Here is a 17,204-nt window from a genome sequence, read left to right on the forward strand (position 1 = left end):
CTGTAGTCACTTTAGCTTCTCTACATCTAAGAACAAGTTTCAGAGCCTCTTCTGACAGCCACTCGGTCTTGTCTTTTCTCTCTTTGCACTGATATGTTGGCTCGTTTATATCTGAAAACCAGGGCTCGCCTGGTTTTCGGTCACAGTGTTCCATACGTCCAGTCTGTTCGTGAGGTGCTCTCTAAATTCAGTGGGAGATACCCAAAGACATATGTTGGCTGTCATGGACGTATTTTCATGTTCTTCAGCTTCAATCTGACTTTCCACACAAGCATTTGATGACAAGCTGGGTGGTGGGAAATGTGTCTACGAAAACAAAACCCTCACTGCCATCGAGTTAATGCCAACTCATAGGGACCCTGTGTAGGGCAAGGTCAAAGTGCCCCTGTGAGCTTTCAAGACTCTAACTCCTTGTGGGAATAGAAGTGGCTGGTGTTTTCAAGTTGCTAACCTTGCAGTTAGCAGCCCAAGACATAACCATTATGCTACCAGGGCCCCTTTAAACAAAGGCCACTCATCCTGTGTCCTCGCCCTCTTCCTCTCCCCAAAGAGAGAAGAGTCATCAATGACAAATGGCAGTTGCAGCAAAGCTGTACCTGTCAGTATACCACGTTCATCCAGTGGAGTGGAGAGTGAAGATCTTAGTGCCACTTAGTTTTATTTTCTTCTGAAACAACAGTCAGTAAAGTTGCGGCAGCACCAAGGACACTTTCTATACCAATAAAGTATGTTGGGGGTAGGGTAGGTGCAAGGACTTGGCTTTAGGATCAGAAAAAATTTCCCTTGGTCTGTAAGGAAATCTGCCCCTCCATGAAATTCTAGGAAGCTTACTCATGTGGAAAGCTGTAGTCTTTTAAGAATTAATTTTTTCCATAAACAAGTGAGATGCTAAACTTGTTGCCATCCCAGATGCCTCGCTGCCAGACAGAGAAGTGCCCTCTAATGAGGGCTGCGGGCTCTCCTCTTAGGTGGTATGTCTTGGTGAGCCTGAGAGGTGAGTCAGCCATTGTGGCATCTTAAGAGCCACCCTAAATCTCCACCTGAGTCTCAGCTTCTAATTATAGCACGAGGCCTTCAGGTCAGCACTGGCATGAGGCATCAAGACAGGCAGCGCCACTTCAGAGGGAGCCATTAAAAGTCCATAATCTGGAATGTTTGTGAAACCTCCTCACCCAGAGGTCAGGGGTTGATCCACAACTGCCTGCAGCTTCCCAGGAAGGGAGGAGTCTGTGAGAAGCACCAGATTGTGTACTTCTCTATTGGCTTTGTATAACCCACTTAGACTGATCCACACTCTGGCCAGGCGAAGCACCAGATTCTCTTGCTGACCATACACTCAACCGGTGTTTAGCTTGATCGGTAATTCCTATTAACATGAAATGAGAAGCCCCGTAAATGGTTTCAGATTTGACATCTGCCAAACCATAATACTGTAGACTCCTCTTTCCTTGGTATCAAACGAAGGAAGGTGGTCTTTATCTCTGTGCTGCTAAGTGCCATCAAGATGGTTCTTCTATAACAGAAGGAAGCATTGCCTGGTCCTGCACCATCCTCAAAATTGGTACTGCGTTTGAGCCCACTGTTGCAGTCACTGTGTCGATCCATCTTAGTGAAGCTCTTCCTCCTCCTCACTGACTCTCTACTCCACCAAGCATGGTCTTCCCTAAGGGCTGGTTGCTCTTTTTAATTTGTCCTAAGTAAATGAAACTAAGTCTCACCATACTTTCTTCTAAGGAACATTGACTGTACTTCTTCCAAGATACAGTGGCTTGTTCTCTCGGCAGTCCATGGCAGATTCAATCTGCTTTGCCACCCACCATAATTCACAGGCATCCATCCTTCTTTGGCTTTCTTTGTTCATTGTCCAGCTTTCACACGCATATGAGGCCATTAAAAGTACCCTGGTTTGGGGTCGGCATGCCGCAGACTTCAAGGTGACGTCTTTGCTTTTCAGTATTATGACAAGGCCTTTTCCAGATTTGCCAAATGGAATAACACATCATTAGATTGCTGGACTCCTGCTTACCTGGGTGTTGTGGATCCACGTAAAGTGAAATCCTTGACAACTCCAATATTCTCTCCATTTAGCCTAATGTTGTTTACTGGCCCAGTTATGGGGAGTTTTTGTTTTTTGAGGTTCAGGTATAATCTATACTGAAAGCTGGAACAGTCTTTGATCTTCACTAGGAAGTACTTCAAGTCCTCTTCACTTTCAGTATATAAACACACACACACACACACACACACACACACACACACACACGAGGGGGCTTCAAAAGTTTGTGGAACAATAGAATTAAAAAGATAATTGTTCCACATGTATTTTGAAGTCCCCTCTAACACTAAATATAATATGTTTATTATTTGTTAAAATAGTTCAAACTTAAAATATTTTAAGAATTTGTAATATTTTTAAATAAGCATATATTTTAAAAATTGTTTCACTGAACTTTTTTTGAAGGTTTATACAGATTAGGTTCCTATTTAATAATTTCTGTGCATATTGTTCAGCAAGAGCAACATTAGTTATATTGCTCACAACATGTTAACATTCATATTTCTGTTTGGGTTAGTCCACTATCCTTATTATACCTGCTTCCCTGCCCTCTCGCCCCTCCCCGTCCCCCTCATACGCCACCATCCTCATCTGTGCTGTAGGCCAAATGTTGACCATCTAGACTCAAACAGATGTTTTGCTTTAGGAGCATTAATACTCATGGTGCTAGTGTTTATTTCATGAGTCTTATTTAGTGGAAAGGTAGCTTCAGTTCAAAGCTTAAAGGAGATGTCAGGGTAGTAATCTCCAGGGTTCCGCAGGTCTCTGCCAGTTCAGTAAATCTGTTCTTTTACAAACAAAAACCTTTGAGTTTTGTTCTACAATTATCTCCCATTTTATCTGGGACCACTTACTGCAATCTTGGTCAAATCCAATGGTAGTGATAGCTGGGCACTATCTAGGTCTTCTGGTCTCAGGATAGGTGATCCCATAGCTTATGTAGACAATTGGTCTTGTAGACTGGTTCTTTTTTGCTCCAGATGAGTAGAGACTAATAGTTGTATCTTAGATGGCCACTCCCAAGCTTTTTGGGACCCCAGGTGCTATACTTCCTAAGGACATAAACTTTATTAACTATGTTGAAACATGTATATATATATTTTTTTAACATTTTATTAGGGGCTCATACAACTGTTATCCCAATCCATACACACATCAATTGTGTAAAGCGCATTTGTACATCGTTTCTCAAAACATTTTCTCTCCATTTAAACCCCCGACATTAGGTCCTCATTTGTATATTTATGTTTATGTAGCTTATATAATATATATTCTGATATTGACTGATTTGATATATCTCTAATCAGGAGCCCTGAGGGTGTAGTGGTTATGAGTTGGGCTGCTAACTGCTAGGTCAGCAGTTTGAAACCACCAGCCACTCTGTGGGAGAAAGTTGGGGCTTTTTGCTCCCTATAAAGAGTTCAAGTCTCAGAAACTCAAAGGGGCAGTTCTATCCTGCCGTATAGAGTTGCTATGACTCAGCATCGACTCGATGGCAGTGAGTTTGGTTTGGTTTATAAAGGTAGTCACAGACTTATGACAGGGCTCCCTTCCAAGGGCTCTGTTGTAAGGCAGTTCTAAGTCTTATACATCTTTTTGTCTGTTTTCATTGTTACTGCCTGTTATTATCAGTATTTTTCTAACTTTGTCTTTGGGGATTGGAACCATTACATATAGACCTAGTTTTGATAGCATCAACGAATTACGTGCTACAACCTTTTATGTAGTACATATTATGAGCAATAAGATGTTTAAACAGAACAGAGTTGGTCTTAAGTATGGTTCATTGCGAGTCAGGGCCTACCTCTCTATATTTATTTTTATAGAGTATATATAAAACTATATATATTTATAATATGAAGTGACTACACATTAAACTGTGTATTGGTTGTGTGGATAAGTGTAGTATACAGATTATGAATTGAGCCAGAGCAAGTTACTAAATATTAATTAGCTGATGTAATATCTTTTTATATGTATATATTTATTATATAAAGTAAATGGGCATATATGTGCATATAAATGTGTGTGCATATATAATCAACTACTATTTAGTAACCTTCTCTTCTGTTCTGTCTCTGCACTATACTCAAGTACCCACGGTCACACATATACAATACCTAGTATTTTTAAATTTTTCGGTTTTATTGATGTATAATTTACTTATCTTACAACTCAATACTTTAAACATATTAAAGGAATTGTGTAATGATCAATGTTTTAGAACATTTTCTTCTTTCTTGTTATTTTTAGATCCTGGTTGTCCCCCAGTGTTCCCTGCCATAACCCCAAGAAACTATTATCCAGTTACTGTCTCTATAGATTTACCTCTCCTGGATTTCACATAAAGAAAAATATACAAAAACAAACAGGAAAAAACTGTTAATAAGAGAATAACCTCAGTTGAAAAGATTAAATAATAAAAACTAGATAAAATTGAAAATGGGTCAATAGGAGAACAAATGATAAGGTGTTAAAATTTTAACCTAAATACGTCTGCATTGCCTGCTTTCCAATACTCTGTCTGCTAGCAAGGGTACTCACATCCCTGTCAATGGTCAGAAGGAATTCACTGGAGACTTAATCCAAGGGTGGGCCTTAGAAATTGATTTTTGAATTCTCACAGCCATCCATAGCCTTCTGCAAACCTGATGCTCAGAATTTTAAAGTGCTAATACCATTCCCCATCCAGTTTTGGATTTTATTATTTATAAACATTGGATCACACAGGCTGTTGTGCTTCTTCCTTGCAGACTTAACTGTTACATCACTTGGATGGCTCCTTGTTTTACAACAAGACTTTAAGACCCCAGACAATATTCTTTCAGTTAGCAGGGAACCATCTTATTTTATCACCACACTTTACTCTAGCACCCCTATGAGGGCAAGTATCAGGTAGGGCCATGCCCTAAGAACTGATTGTTCTTAGACTAGGGCTGCGGTTTGGTGCTAGCTAAAAAATCCACTCTTTTTTTAAATATAGAAACAATTTATTTATTTAGCCTTGGGGCTCTGGGTGTTTTTGTCTCTGCTACCTGGCCTCCTCCCCGCATGGCTCCGGCTTTTGGGGCTCCTGCTGCGGCTGCGGCTGTGGCTGCAGCTCCTGCTGCGGCTACGGCTACGGCTGCAGCTACAGTCCCTTTTTCTGCCTCTCCTTCGGAAGCTGTGCTTATCCCGGCTTTTGGATCCACGTTGATGAGACTTGTTCCCCCGGTGCCGACTTCTTTTTCTCTCCGACTCCCTGTTTCCGTGGTAGGAATGGTCGGAGCTAGGGCTCCGTCTACCCCTTGACCTGCTGTAGTAGCTCTCGCGGTGGCCCAGCCTCTCTCTTCGATCCGAGCTCTTCCAAGAGGACGAGCTGGTCCTATCCAGGGACAGGTACATGTCTCTGTCAGCTTCCCAAAACTCATTGTTTGGATTTCGGAACACGTGGAGGAAATTGCAGTGTTTCCCTCGTGAGCACTTCTGGGTCTCAAATAAACCACAAATCGCCATTTGCCACTGGGTCACGGGGCAGAATTCACACCGCAGCTGTCGCCCGCCGTACCACCGTCCGTTAAACCGAGAAAGGGCTGCTCGGCAGTCTTCTTTCGACTGGTACTGGACGTACACGTTGCCCCTCAGGTGAGGTTCAAAGTTGCAGCTGACCTTGAACTGGACCACCTTCCCCACGTGCTTGAACTCGGGGAGCACGTCCTCGTAGAACTCCAGGAACTGCTGGTAGGTCTCCTCCTCGCTGTACTCCAGGCTGGCGTCGGGGTCATAGTCGTCCATTCGGCACTGGTCCATGCCAAACGTCGTGAACATGCTTCTCACCAGAAGGGTGGGGCTCGAGGCCGGGAGGGTGTGCTTCCGTGAACATCGGTCCCCAAATCGGCACGCTCCAGTTTTCCTGTAGAACGGACACGACGCGCGGTGCTTCTCCATCACTCTCCCGTCCGAGGGTGGCTCTGGGTTTTGCCACGGGGCGCCGTTTTCCAGCTCACTTTCGGCCCGATCCAGCATCTTCTGCACGGCGGCCTCGCGCGCGCGCTTTTCCCGCAGCCTCACCTCCTCCTCCTCTCGCTCTTTCTTCAGCTGCTCTTCCCTCTCCTCGTTTAGCGTCCGCTCGAGTGCTTCCCGCCGTCGTCTGGTGGCCTCCTCCTTTTCTCGCTTTCGTTGGAATTCTTCTTGGGCCTTCTGCTCTCTCCACAACCACTCCTCGTGTAACTGCTGCCTCTCGGTCTCCAACCGCTGGTCGCCCCCTGGCGGGCAGCCTTCCGAGACAGTCTCCTGGCCCTGCGCCTCCAGGCCCGAGTCCCTCAGCCGCGCCAGTTCCTGCCGGCGCGCCTTCCGCCTCTCTTTCTTCAGGGCGGCCCTGTGCTTCCGGTGGCTGGAACACAAGACGCAGACACCAGTCAGTGGCGGGTGGTCGGGAGGGAAGTCTTCCTGCCAGCGTGTTCAAGTCAGAGCGTGCAGCCACCGCCGAGTCTTTCCGCCCCGCCAGGGCCCCTCCTTACCTTCCTCTGCCCGCGGTCGCCCGTGACAGTTCAGGGCGCGCGCGCAGCAGCGGGGCTGGGCTCTCCAGACCTGCCATGATCTTCCGCGCCCGCTCGCCCGCTCGCCCCGCCCTCTGACGTCAGCGCCCCGACCCGCCCCTCTGACGTCAGCGCCCACTGGCTACCTCAGCCTCAGTTGCGGAGCACCTTGGTGCCGCTATGTTGAATGGCGCCCCTGAAAATTCCTTTCTTGTGTCTATCCTTTGATTAGGGAATAAAATTCCTTTCTTGTGTCTAACCTTTTATTGGGGAACATTTTACTGGGGATCATCCCCGGGGGCGGGGGGCATAAGACCTGTCTACTGATAGTATCATAAACTTAGCCAGTGTTAGAGAATTTCAAATAACACCTGGTATTTTTCTATTCCCAAACTGAGCTTACGTCAGCCTTCTTCATCCATACCAACTGGGTCCCCACCCCTCCGACCCCCCGCAAGGGCTCCTCCTATCCCAGCCCTTCTGGCCTCCCCCGTTGTTCCCCTGACTATGCGGTCTTAACACCGAGGACTGTAGGTGACATTTTTCTGTATGTGTATCCTCCTTCACCCCATCCTGCTCCCACCCTTACTATATTCGGAGAGACTGGAGGATTGGGACTTAGGAACATTTTTTATATTTCTGATGGCTGCTACTTCGCACAGTCTGTGAGCGCTGAGGTTTGTAGATCATTTAGGGAGGAGCACATATGATTTGAATTTCAGAATGGGTAACTCAGGTAAGCAATGAAAGAGGTTGGGGGGGCGGGGAGGATACTGCTGCTGTAGCTCGAATGATGCAATCTCATAGGATGCAGAGGGAGCCATCGGCTTTGGATAGGTAGGGGCCCTGAAAGGGAGGGTACAGAGATTGGTGTGAGCAAAGGTTTCTCTCCAAACCAACACTTCCACCCCGCCACATTTGCCCCACTGAGTGAAGGTGACAGAAGAGGCCATGTTGTTATTGACATGTTCCCTTGTCCCTGCCTTGCCTTGACCCACAGCCACTGTGCTCTGTCCCTCCTGTTCTGTAAACTTTTGTCTAGACTTTAACCGTCTCTTTGCAGTTCCCAGAGACCTACCCCCTTGGTGCTGTTTGCATGAACTTAGGACCTGCCACCTGCTCTGTCCTTTGTTCACAGTGCCCTTTGACTTTGTCCACAATACCCTTCCCATCCATCACTGCTCTGGTCTCTAATTTCTTGCTGGCCAGCGCCTTACTGGGTCCTCTGTGCTGGGGTGTGGTGTGACCAGGGCCGTATGACTGTAGCACACCAGCCCACATCCTTTGGGGAGGAAAAGAGGAGAGACTCAGGGAGTCTCACACTCCCAGAAAGGAGGAGTTGGGGTTTTATCCTGTGAGTGCCAGTGGGAGTGGGAAAGGGCAGAATCAGTAGTGCTGGTGGATGATGGCATGGCCTTGGGTGTGGGAGGGAAAGGCTGATTCACAGGCAAAGCCAAGGTTTCTAAGTGGTTGAGAGAAGAATGGAGCTATTGACAGAAATAAGGAAGTCAAAGGCGGAAACTGCTTTCTCGGGGAAAGTTGTTGATTTGACTGTGTCTGGGGGATGTGCGCTTAGGTGAGAATTCAGGGCCAGAGATACAGATTCAAGAACCCTTGTAGGTGGGGAGGCTGGGTGGGAAGAGAGTCTGTCAACTGATGGCCAAGGCCAGAGGAACCAACAAATGAGACAGTAGGAAAGGTGGGAGGAGAACGTGAAGCCTCCGGCATTTTGGAATCTAGGGAAAAGAACGTGGAAGGAAAAGGTAGAAGAAGCCTCAAGAGGTCGGGAGAAAGGACTGGCTAGAGGCCATTGACTTTGCCAGAAGTATTGGGGATTTTTGAGAATGTGTTTCCACCAGTAGTGAAGTGAGAGAAAAGTGATTGAGGAAACAAAAGCTGGGGGAAACGGGAGGGGAGGGGGCAGAAACTAGAAGAGAAAGCCAAACTGATTGGAGGACACACACACACACACACCACCCCCACATCCCCTAGATTGAGGTGGTACTTACATAGTGAGGAGGAAGAAGTTCGTGAAATGTCATTTGAGAGCCCAGGCTCCGCTGTGACCCGGGCTCAAGTATCAGCTTCTGTTTCCTCATTGTAAAATGGGGATGTTGTCAGCTACTATCAAGTCAGCCCAGTCTCATGGCCACACCACGCACACTGGGCTCAGACCGTGGGGATCCACCGTGTTCTCAGTGGCTGATTTCCAGGAGTGTAGCTACAAAGACTTCCCTCGGTTCATCTTCGTCTCAAAGTTCCCCCGAAACCTGTCAGCATCATAGCAATGCTCAAGCTTTCTCGTACAGAAGGGTGGCAACTGTGTATGAAGTGGGTAGGTCGGGAGTGGTACCACTGAACCCCCACCACCCTCAAAATGGGGATAATAGTACCTATTCTGTAGTGTTTGTATGAGGATAAAAGAAGACATGCGCGATGATTTACAGGATATCTCCCATGGATAAGAGTCAGTAAACATAACTATTATTGTGGCTCTATTATTAGTTCCTATCAGTTGTAAACATGGCAGAAATGAGAGGTAAACTGAGGCACAAGGACAAACAGAAAAAGTTAAGAGGCTGTAACAGCTCTTTATTAGAAAAGAAGCTCCCGGATGAGGTTCCGTGGTCTAGCAAGTAGCCCAGGGAAGCCGTGCCCAGTGAGGAGAGTGGTGGGTTTTTGAAGGAGGGACCGAGGAGGGTCCCATTGAGAAGGGGTTGGGGCTGTAGCTGCTGGGGATTTTCCACTGCTATCATGTTTTGCCTGAGTCTGATTGTCCAGCCATTGCAAGTGGGGAGGAAAGACAGTTATTCTTGGAGCCAGTTCTAAGAATTGTCCATCAGCTTTGTTTCCTGGTACATACAGGGAGAAGGGTTGAGGCCCTGACAGCCTGTCCCTGACCCAACAAGAAGGTCACATTGTACCCAAAGGTTCTACAACTATAGATGAACATCAGCAAGACTCAATGGTTAAGTAGACAGAGGATACTACTAGAAAATTTCCACAAGAGGAAATACAAGTCCGAGGGGTACCCAAGAAAAACTGGATTTTTTTCAAAGCTATGTATTTAAATTTTTTTAACAAAACAACCTATCACCTCAAAGCACTGCATCGCACTTAATACATTTGTCAAATCTGCGATTCCATTCTTGGAAATATTTTTCAAACAACTGTTTGGATGGCTGTCAGCACCTCCCTCATTTTTTTCTTCACCTCTTCTATGCTGTCAAATCGCTGTCCTTTCATGCCCTTCTTCATTCAAGGAAACAAAAAGAAGGTCAGGTGAGTAAGGTGTGTGGGGCAAGAGAGGCATGCTGTATTTTGCCAAAAACTGGCACCCTGAGATACTGCATGAGCAGTGCATTGTCATGGTGGCAAAGCCACAGGTGTGTACACACCTGTGCCTACTTCTACACAACAGGGACTTGTGACACATACACATTTTTAAAAAGCATTGTTATGTTGTGGCCAAATAGGGTGCCTTATATTTTTTGGTGGCATCATTACTTTGGTCAAACTGTCCTCATTGTACCCACATTTGGTGCTACTCTTCCCATCACCAAAAGTAACAAGTATCGATGTGATTGAACTATTGAATTGTATGATGTATGAATTAGATGCTAAAAGTGTTGGGGGAAAAGCAAAGCCAAATTTTGAAGCAGACAAAAAAAAACAGAATAAGAGCAAAAGAAAAAAATCTTCCTTAGACTTTTAAACCTTCATTCTTTTTTGTCCAAAAAATATGGATTCAAATATGTAAATACCCACAGAAAGAAAAAAATGAACTAGTAAACCTGACAATAAACTATCAAAAAGCAAAGGCCACAAAAACATGTTTTTATCAACAAGTAAGAACTCATTGAATTTTTTCCTATGAATTTTCAGAAGCATTAATATACTAACTTCAAACAACTAAATTCGTTACAAAGAAATCCTTTATGGTTAACAAGAAATACACACACTGAACAAGTTAGCATAAGTGTCACTTGTAAAGAAAAGCATATAGTATTTATTATCATTACTGTTGGATACGGTAGTTGTAGAAATTCATGGTGTGGGGTTACCAGGCAGGCTGATTGAGTTGATATTTCATTCGGAGCAAGTATACTTGTATACTACTCTGCTCCGTTAACACACTAGAGCTGAACAGTTATAGATATGAACAGAGAGAGACGAGCGATCCTGGAATAGGACAGGCAAGGGAGCATGAATATTTTAGATAATAAGAAAAAGAATCAAAAAGATACTTTCAAATAAAAAATGAGTATCATGATAGTGAAGCATTAAAACCAACAAGCAAAATGATTAGCATCCTTCTAATAGAATAGATATAGCTATTATTCTGAAAAAATTATGCGTAATATATAAATAGGGATTTAAGAATGAAGACAATAAAAATCACAAGTATCTATGATCTAGAGCAGTGGTTCTCAACTTTCCTAATGCCACGACCCTGTAATACAGGTTCCCCATTATTGTGGTGACACCCCCAACCATAAAATTATGTGAGTTGCTACTTCATAAATGTAATTTTGCTACTGTTAGGAATCAGGCAACCCCTGTAAAAGGGTTGTTTGACCCCCAAAGGGGTCTCGACCCACAGGTTGAGAACCGCTGATCTAGAGTATATGCATACTGGTTCTTAAAGGCTACTACTCAGAAGTGACATATTGTTATTTCCCTTTCACCTTTCACTGGTTAAAGCATGCCCCGTGCTTCAGAAGAAGTGTACAGACTTAACCTCAAGTCTAGAAAGGGCCGGGTATGTGTTCATGAATTTCCTAGGCTTGCCATAACAAAGCACCTTAATCTGGGTGACTTAACACAGCACACCTTTATTCTTTCACCACCTGGAGGCTAGAAGTCCAAGGTGTTGGCAGGCCAGGCTCTCTGAAGGTTCTAGGCCAGGCTCCTGCTCCCCTTTTCTAGCCCCACGCATTCCTTGGCTGTGGTGGCATCTTTTCCAAAAAGACATAACTGTCTTTCCTCTGTCCCTGGGTCTCTTCTTAAAAGGATGTTACTTGTGCTGGATTATTTAACTAAACAATCCATCTGCGAGGTCCTCGTTTCCAAATAAGGTCACTCATAGGTAACATGTTAAGATTAGGACTTATCTTCTTGGGGAACACAAATTAATCCATAGTAGGGGCAAATACATCGCAGTTCAAACTCACTAGCCACTCCTGTGAACATGTATAGCCTCGGACACCCACGGAGGCTATTCTCCTCTGGCCATCCGGTCACTATGAGTCAGAATTGAATTTGACTCGATGGCGGTGAGTTCTATACCAGTCAGACTAAATCTAGTGTGAGAGTTAAGTGATGACTTTATCAAATTTGAAGTGCTGGTCTCAAAAAATTCCCCCAATTTACTTTTTCCACAAGAAGTTACTGGAAGATGTTCTCTACGACATCAGAAAAAAAGTACCCCAAGGAATAAGAGGCTGGGGGGACCCAGAACCCCGGAGAGAGGTGAAGGAGCCTTTGAGGATACAAATGAAGGAAGGAGAGGGTAGGACAGACAGGAGTAGGCATCCAGGGCCCCAGGGAGGACGTTTCCAGGAAAAATCCAAACCCTTGAAGGAGCCAGGGTCGCATAGGAGATTATGTGTTGGGCTGCTAACCACAAGGTTATCCGTTCAAAACCTCCAGTTGCTCTGAAGGAGAAATCTTTACTCCTGTAAAGATTTGCAGTCTCTGAAACCTACAAAGGGCAGTTCTACCCTGTCCTTTAGAGTCACTGTGAGTCGAAATGGTCCCAATGGCAGTGAGTTTTAAGAGTTGTGAATCTGAATCACCTGATGTCTTTCACTGTATTGAGAGACTTATTGGGCACCCAACAGTTTAGAGATCAATTGGTGGTGGTTGCATAGAAAATTAAGCTAATGATATTATAAAAGTAATAATGTAACAGAAAATAATTTTATAAGAGTATAATATAACATGACTTAGCTGTACCTTATATTTACATAATTACAGCTATTAATACTGAAAAATAATTGAACTAAAATTGTTGCTCTAACAGCATTGGAAAGGACGAGGGAGGAGAAGGCACATGCTTAGAGGAGGTCTGAAAGGAGCCTTGGTAGTGTAGTGGGTTGCCAGGTGGGTTATTAATGGCAAGGTCAGCAGTTTGAAACCATCCATGGGAGGAAGGTGAGGTTTTCTGTTCCCAGAAAGATGGATAGTCTTGGAAACCCACAGGGACAGTCCACTCTGCCCTATGGGGTCACTCTGAGTCTGAATTGACAGAATGGCAGTAAGTTTGGTTGGTTGTTTTTTTGTGAGAGAGCTAATACCTCCTATAATAGGAAGTTTAATGGCTGATTCCAAAACCTGAAACTGAAGAACCAGCAGGACAAACCTGTCATTTAGAAACAAGAGAAATGTGGCAAAAGCTAAAGGAGTTGACAATAGCGGCCTCTTGAGACAGGAATTCAGTAGGGAGGGGTGGGGCATCTTGTTGGGCTTTTCAACTGTGTACACAAATATTGGGGAAAAATGAAAAAGAATCTAGAGGGTAAAAAAATACATAAGCAAGACTATTCTACCAGCATGTTTATTATAGTAAAAATTAGAACCAAAGCATCTAACAGGAGAGCCAGTTATAAATACTAACGGGGAAAGAATATGGGCATGTGGGCTGTCCCGTCAGACTGAGGAGGAGTTAGGATCCAGGACCTGCAGGCCTTGGGAGACGCCATTTCCTGCTCTGGGAAGGAAGGTCGAGCTAATCAGCGTCAGTGTGAATGATAAACGAAGTTATGTAATATCCTTGTCCCTTAGAAAGTGCTGGATAAATGGGTGCACCCTAAACTAGAGTTAAAAGTCAGGATGGAATTGTATGCAGTCATCCAGAATGTATTATAATAAGTGCCTATAAAAACAGGTCGTGGGTGAAGAAGCAGAAGAAAACGTATCTATGCACATCCTTATAGTATGCTCTGGGAAAACATCAAGTGAAAGTAAGAGTTGTGGATATCTTTCCTATCAAATACAATTTTTGAAAACTTTTTTTTAATTAGGAGCTCTTGCAAATATTACAATCGATCATTCCATTAGATCAAGCATAATTGTACACTTGTTGTCATCGTAATCTTCCATACATTTTCTTTCTTTTTGAACTCTTTGATATCAGCTCCTTTATCCCTTCCTTCCCCTCTCCTCCCACCCCCTTGAATTCAATATTATTATATTTTGAAACTCGCATCCCACCCATCATAGTTTGGAAGTCACGTGTAGTGTACTGCCTGGAACAAGAATATGTCATCGCACCAACCACAGCGGTCTGTCTGGGTCTTTCCTTGGCTTGGGGCTGGACTCCACTGTGTGGGTCAGAAGGAAGGTCTGGTGCAGACTGGCCGGAGCTCCCAGAGGGTGGGGCCGTTTCTGTGGAGGAAATGCTTTTCCCTGCTCTCAGGCCACAGCAGAAGGCTGCATGGCCCCAGGCTAAACCACAGCCGTCCACAGTGGCTTCTTTCAGCTCCCCAGAGCTGCATTCATTCCTCTCTTGAAAGCCCAGGGCAGCTGCCTCATTGTTTCCTTGGCCCTGGGCTCCCTGGGGAAGGAACAGTAGCTGTGTCCCCGGGCAGTTAGCTCCTGCTGACAGTGGGCCCTTAAAGTCACCAGCATCAATGTGTAATTGTTACACAGTTAAGAACAAGCGCGTGGTCTCCTGTATTGCATGCTTTTAGTTTTTCAAAGCCGGTAATGCATTCAGATGCAAAGACTCTCCCAGCGCGCATCTAGCTCCCTTTGGCAAATAGTTCCAGGCCTATATTATGCAAAACAGCAAACACACACACACACACACACACACACCCCAGTTATTGCCGACTCGTGCTGCCCCCTGTGTTTCAGAGTCCACGGTGCTCCACGGGGTTTTCTGGATGTGACCTGTCACAAGCAGACCACCAGGCCTGTTTTCTGATTGGTCCAGTTAACCTTCCTAATGCCGCGACCCTTGAATACAGTTCCTCATGTTTTGGTGACCCCACAACCATAAAATTATTTTCCTTGCGATTTTATAACTATAGTTTTGCTACTGTTAGAAATCGGGCGACCCCTGTGAAAGGGTTGTTTGACCCCCAAAGGGCTCACGACCCACAGGTGGAGAACCGCGGAGTCAGGGATTCTTCCTCTTCTCTCTGAGAGCCACATGACTCCCGCATTTCCATCCTGGCTGCTAAGAATTCCACGTTGTTTCTGGATGCTCCGGAGTGGACTCCGACTCAGTGATCCCAGGTGACAGCTTCAAACTGCCCGGCAGTGTGACCTTGGCCGTGATCTCTACCCAAGCAGATTGCCAGCCAGGTCTTTCTCCTGCTTTGCTGCTGGGTGGGTTCCAACTGCCAGCCTTTCAGTTAGCAACTGGTAGTTTCACTGCTGAGCTCCCAGGGCCTCTTAGAATTGCATTAAGATCGTAATTGAACTAGTCGCCTAGTTGGAGCTTTTGCTTATTTTTAAATGTTTGGTTTCACGATGTGGCAGTAATTCTGTATTTTCTTCATGGTGTGCATGCGTCAATGTGCTGTAGGATAAACTTCTAGAAGTGAGAATACTGGGTAGGTCAAAGGGTATGTGCATGGGAAATTTTGTTAGCTATTGCCCTTGAGAGGAGCCTTGATAAGTGGGCCTGTCAGCAAGGTCAACAGTTCAACCCCACCAGCTTCTCTGTAGGAGAAAGATGAGCAGCCTCAGAAACCCAAAGGGCAGCCTGTTCTGTCCAAGGGGAGCACTGTGAGCCGGAGTCAACTCACTAGCAGTGTTTGGGTTTTTAGCCGTTTTGTTTCGGGTACTCTTGAGTTTATCCCTACCAGTGCCATATGAGAATGCCTCTTTTTTTTTTTTTTAATCTTGCCAAAAATAAGTTTTGGGTTTTTTTTATATTTGCCATTGTGGTAGGTGAAAATTATTTTCTCAATATAGTTTTAGTTTCTATTTCTTTTATGAAAGAGGCTGTGCATCTCTTCATGTATTTATCAACTTTTTCCTCTTTATTAACTGCCTATTGGTCTCTCTGCCCCTTTTTTCTGATGGTCACTGGTCTCTTTCTAATGGTCCGTACAGCTCTCTGTGTACTAGGGAAGTTAGCCCTTTGAGATATGAATTGCAAATATTTTTTTCTCAGTTTTTCCATTGCTCACAGTGGTATTTACCATGCAGAATTTTTATTATTTGCATATTCAAATTGTTCAGTAGTTCCTTTCATGGCTTCTGTGATTTCAGTATTCCAAAGAAAGGTCATCTTCGTTGCAAGATGACTTAAAAGAAAAAATTCCACCATTTTTCCCAGCAAGTTCTACGGCATCATTTTATAGTGAAATATTCACCTCCTCTGGAATTGGTGCTACTGTGAGGAGAAGTGGCATCCCACCACCCCCACCCCCACCCCAAGCAGGCTGCTGTTTGCCGAATGCCATCCATCTTTACCTTTTCTCTCCTGCAGAATTTCCCGCTGGTGGGTTGTGTGTTGAGCTCTGCTCTTCAGAAAGTCAGCAGTTTGAAACCACCAGCCACTCCATGAACAAAGAGAAGGCTTTCTACTCCCAGAAAGAATTGTAGTCTTGGAAACCCACAAGGGCAGTTATTCTCTGTACTATATTGTCACTAGGTTGGAATTCACTTGAGGGCCGTGGATTTTGAGTTTTGGGGGGTTTATGTAGGTATATTTCCAGTCTTTTCTATTTCTTTGATAAGCCTGAAAATATGCCAATAGCAGATTGTAGCTTTTTTAAAAAATCATTTTAAAAATCATTTTATTAGGGACTCATACACCTCTTATCACAATCCATACATACATCAATTGTGTAAAGCACATTTGTACATTCATTGCCCTCATCATTCTCAAAACATTTGCTCTCCACTTAAGCCCCTGGCACAGCTCCGCATTTTCTCCCCTCCCTCCCCGCCCCACTTCCTCATGAACCCTTGATAATTTATAAATTATTGTTTTGCCATATCTCACATTGTCCGACGTCTCCCTTCACCCACTTTTCTGTTGGCCATCCCCCAGGGAGGAGGTTATATGTAGATCCTTGTAATCGGTTCCCCCTTTCCACCCCATCCTCCCTCTACCCTCCCAGTATTGCCACTCTCACCACTGGTCCTGAAGGGATCATCCACCCTGGATTCCCTGTGCTTCCAGTTCCTATCTGTATCAGTGTACATCCTATGGTCTAGCCAGATTTGTAAGGTAGAATTAGGATCATGATATTGGGTGGGGAGGAAACATTTAGGAACTAGAGGAAAGTTATATGTTTCATCGTTGCTACACTGCACCCTGACTGGCTCTTTTTAAAATCATTTTATTGGGGTTTCATACAACTCTTATCACAATCCATCCATCCATCCATCCATTGTGTCAAGCACATTTGCAGATTGTAGCTTTTTATCTTAGACTCTGGAAAGAGAGGGATACTAATTTTCATAATTACCTTGGCTCTTATAGCTACCACCAGTCATATTATTCATTTAAAATGAATTTAAGGATGCCTGTTGAATCCCCGATATGAAAACTGTTACTGTTTTTGCTGTGGGCCTGTTGTTACACGTATCGACAATGGAAAGAGAATTGGCGTGTTGGTGGTGCCGAGTTTACCTATGCAAGTTCATTTGTTCAGGTCTCTCCA

The 17,204-nt window shown here is 44.6% G+C and overlaps 2 protein-coding genes across 2 annotated transcripts in view; one reads left to right on the plus strand and one right to left on the minus strand.

The window, feature by feature from the left end:
* The window catches only part of ABHD2 (abhydrolase domain containing 2, acylglycerol lipase), a 127,873-nt gene that overhangs the window by 47,136 nt on the left and 63,533 nt on the right, over window positions 1-17,204 (plus strand). The window lies entirely within an intron of this gene.
* LOC105979282 (U2 small nuclear ribonucleoprotein auxiliary factor 35 kDa subunit-related protein 2-like) lies at window positions 4,511-6,634 on the minus strand. Its single transcript, XM_013006469.2, has 2 exons — window positions 6,556-6,634; window positions 4,511-6,428 (listed from the first exon to the last, which is right to left on the minus strand). Exons 1-2 carry the CDS (start codon window positions 6,630-6,632, stop codon window positions 5,051-5,053), a joined length of 1,455 nt encoding a protein of 484 aa, XP_012861923.1. The 5' UTR covers window positions 6,633-6,634; the 3' UTR covers window positions 4,511-5,050.

Source organism: Echinops telfairi, unplaced genomic scaffold, assembly GCF_000313985.2.
Source record: "Echinops telfairi isolate 266 unplaced genomic scaffold, ASM31398v2 ScPeMD7_7409;HRSCAF=8447, whole genome shotgun sequence".
Lineage (NCBI taxonomy): Eukaryota > Metazoa > Chordata > Mammalia > Afrosoricida > Tenrecidae > Echinops > Echinops telfairi.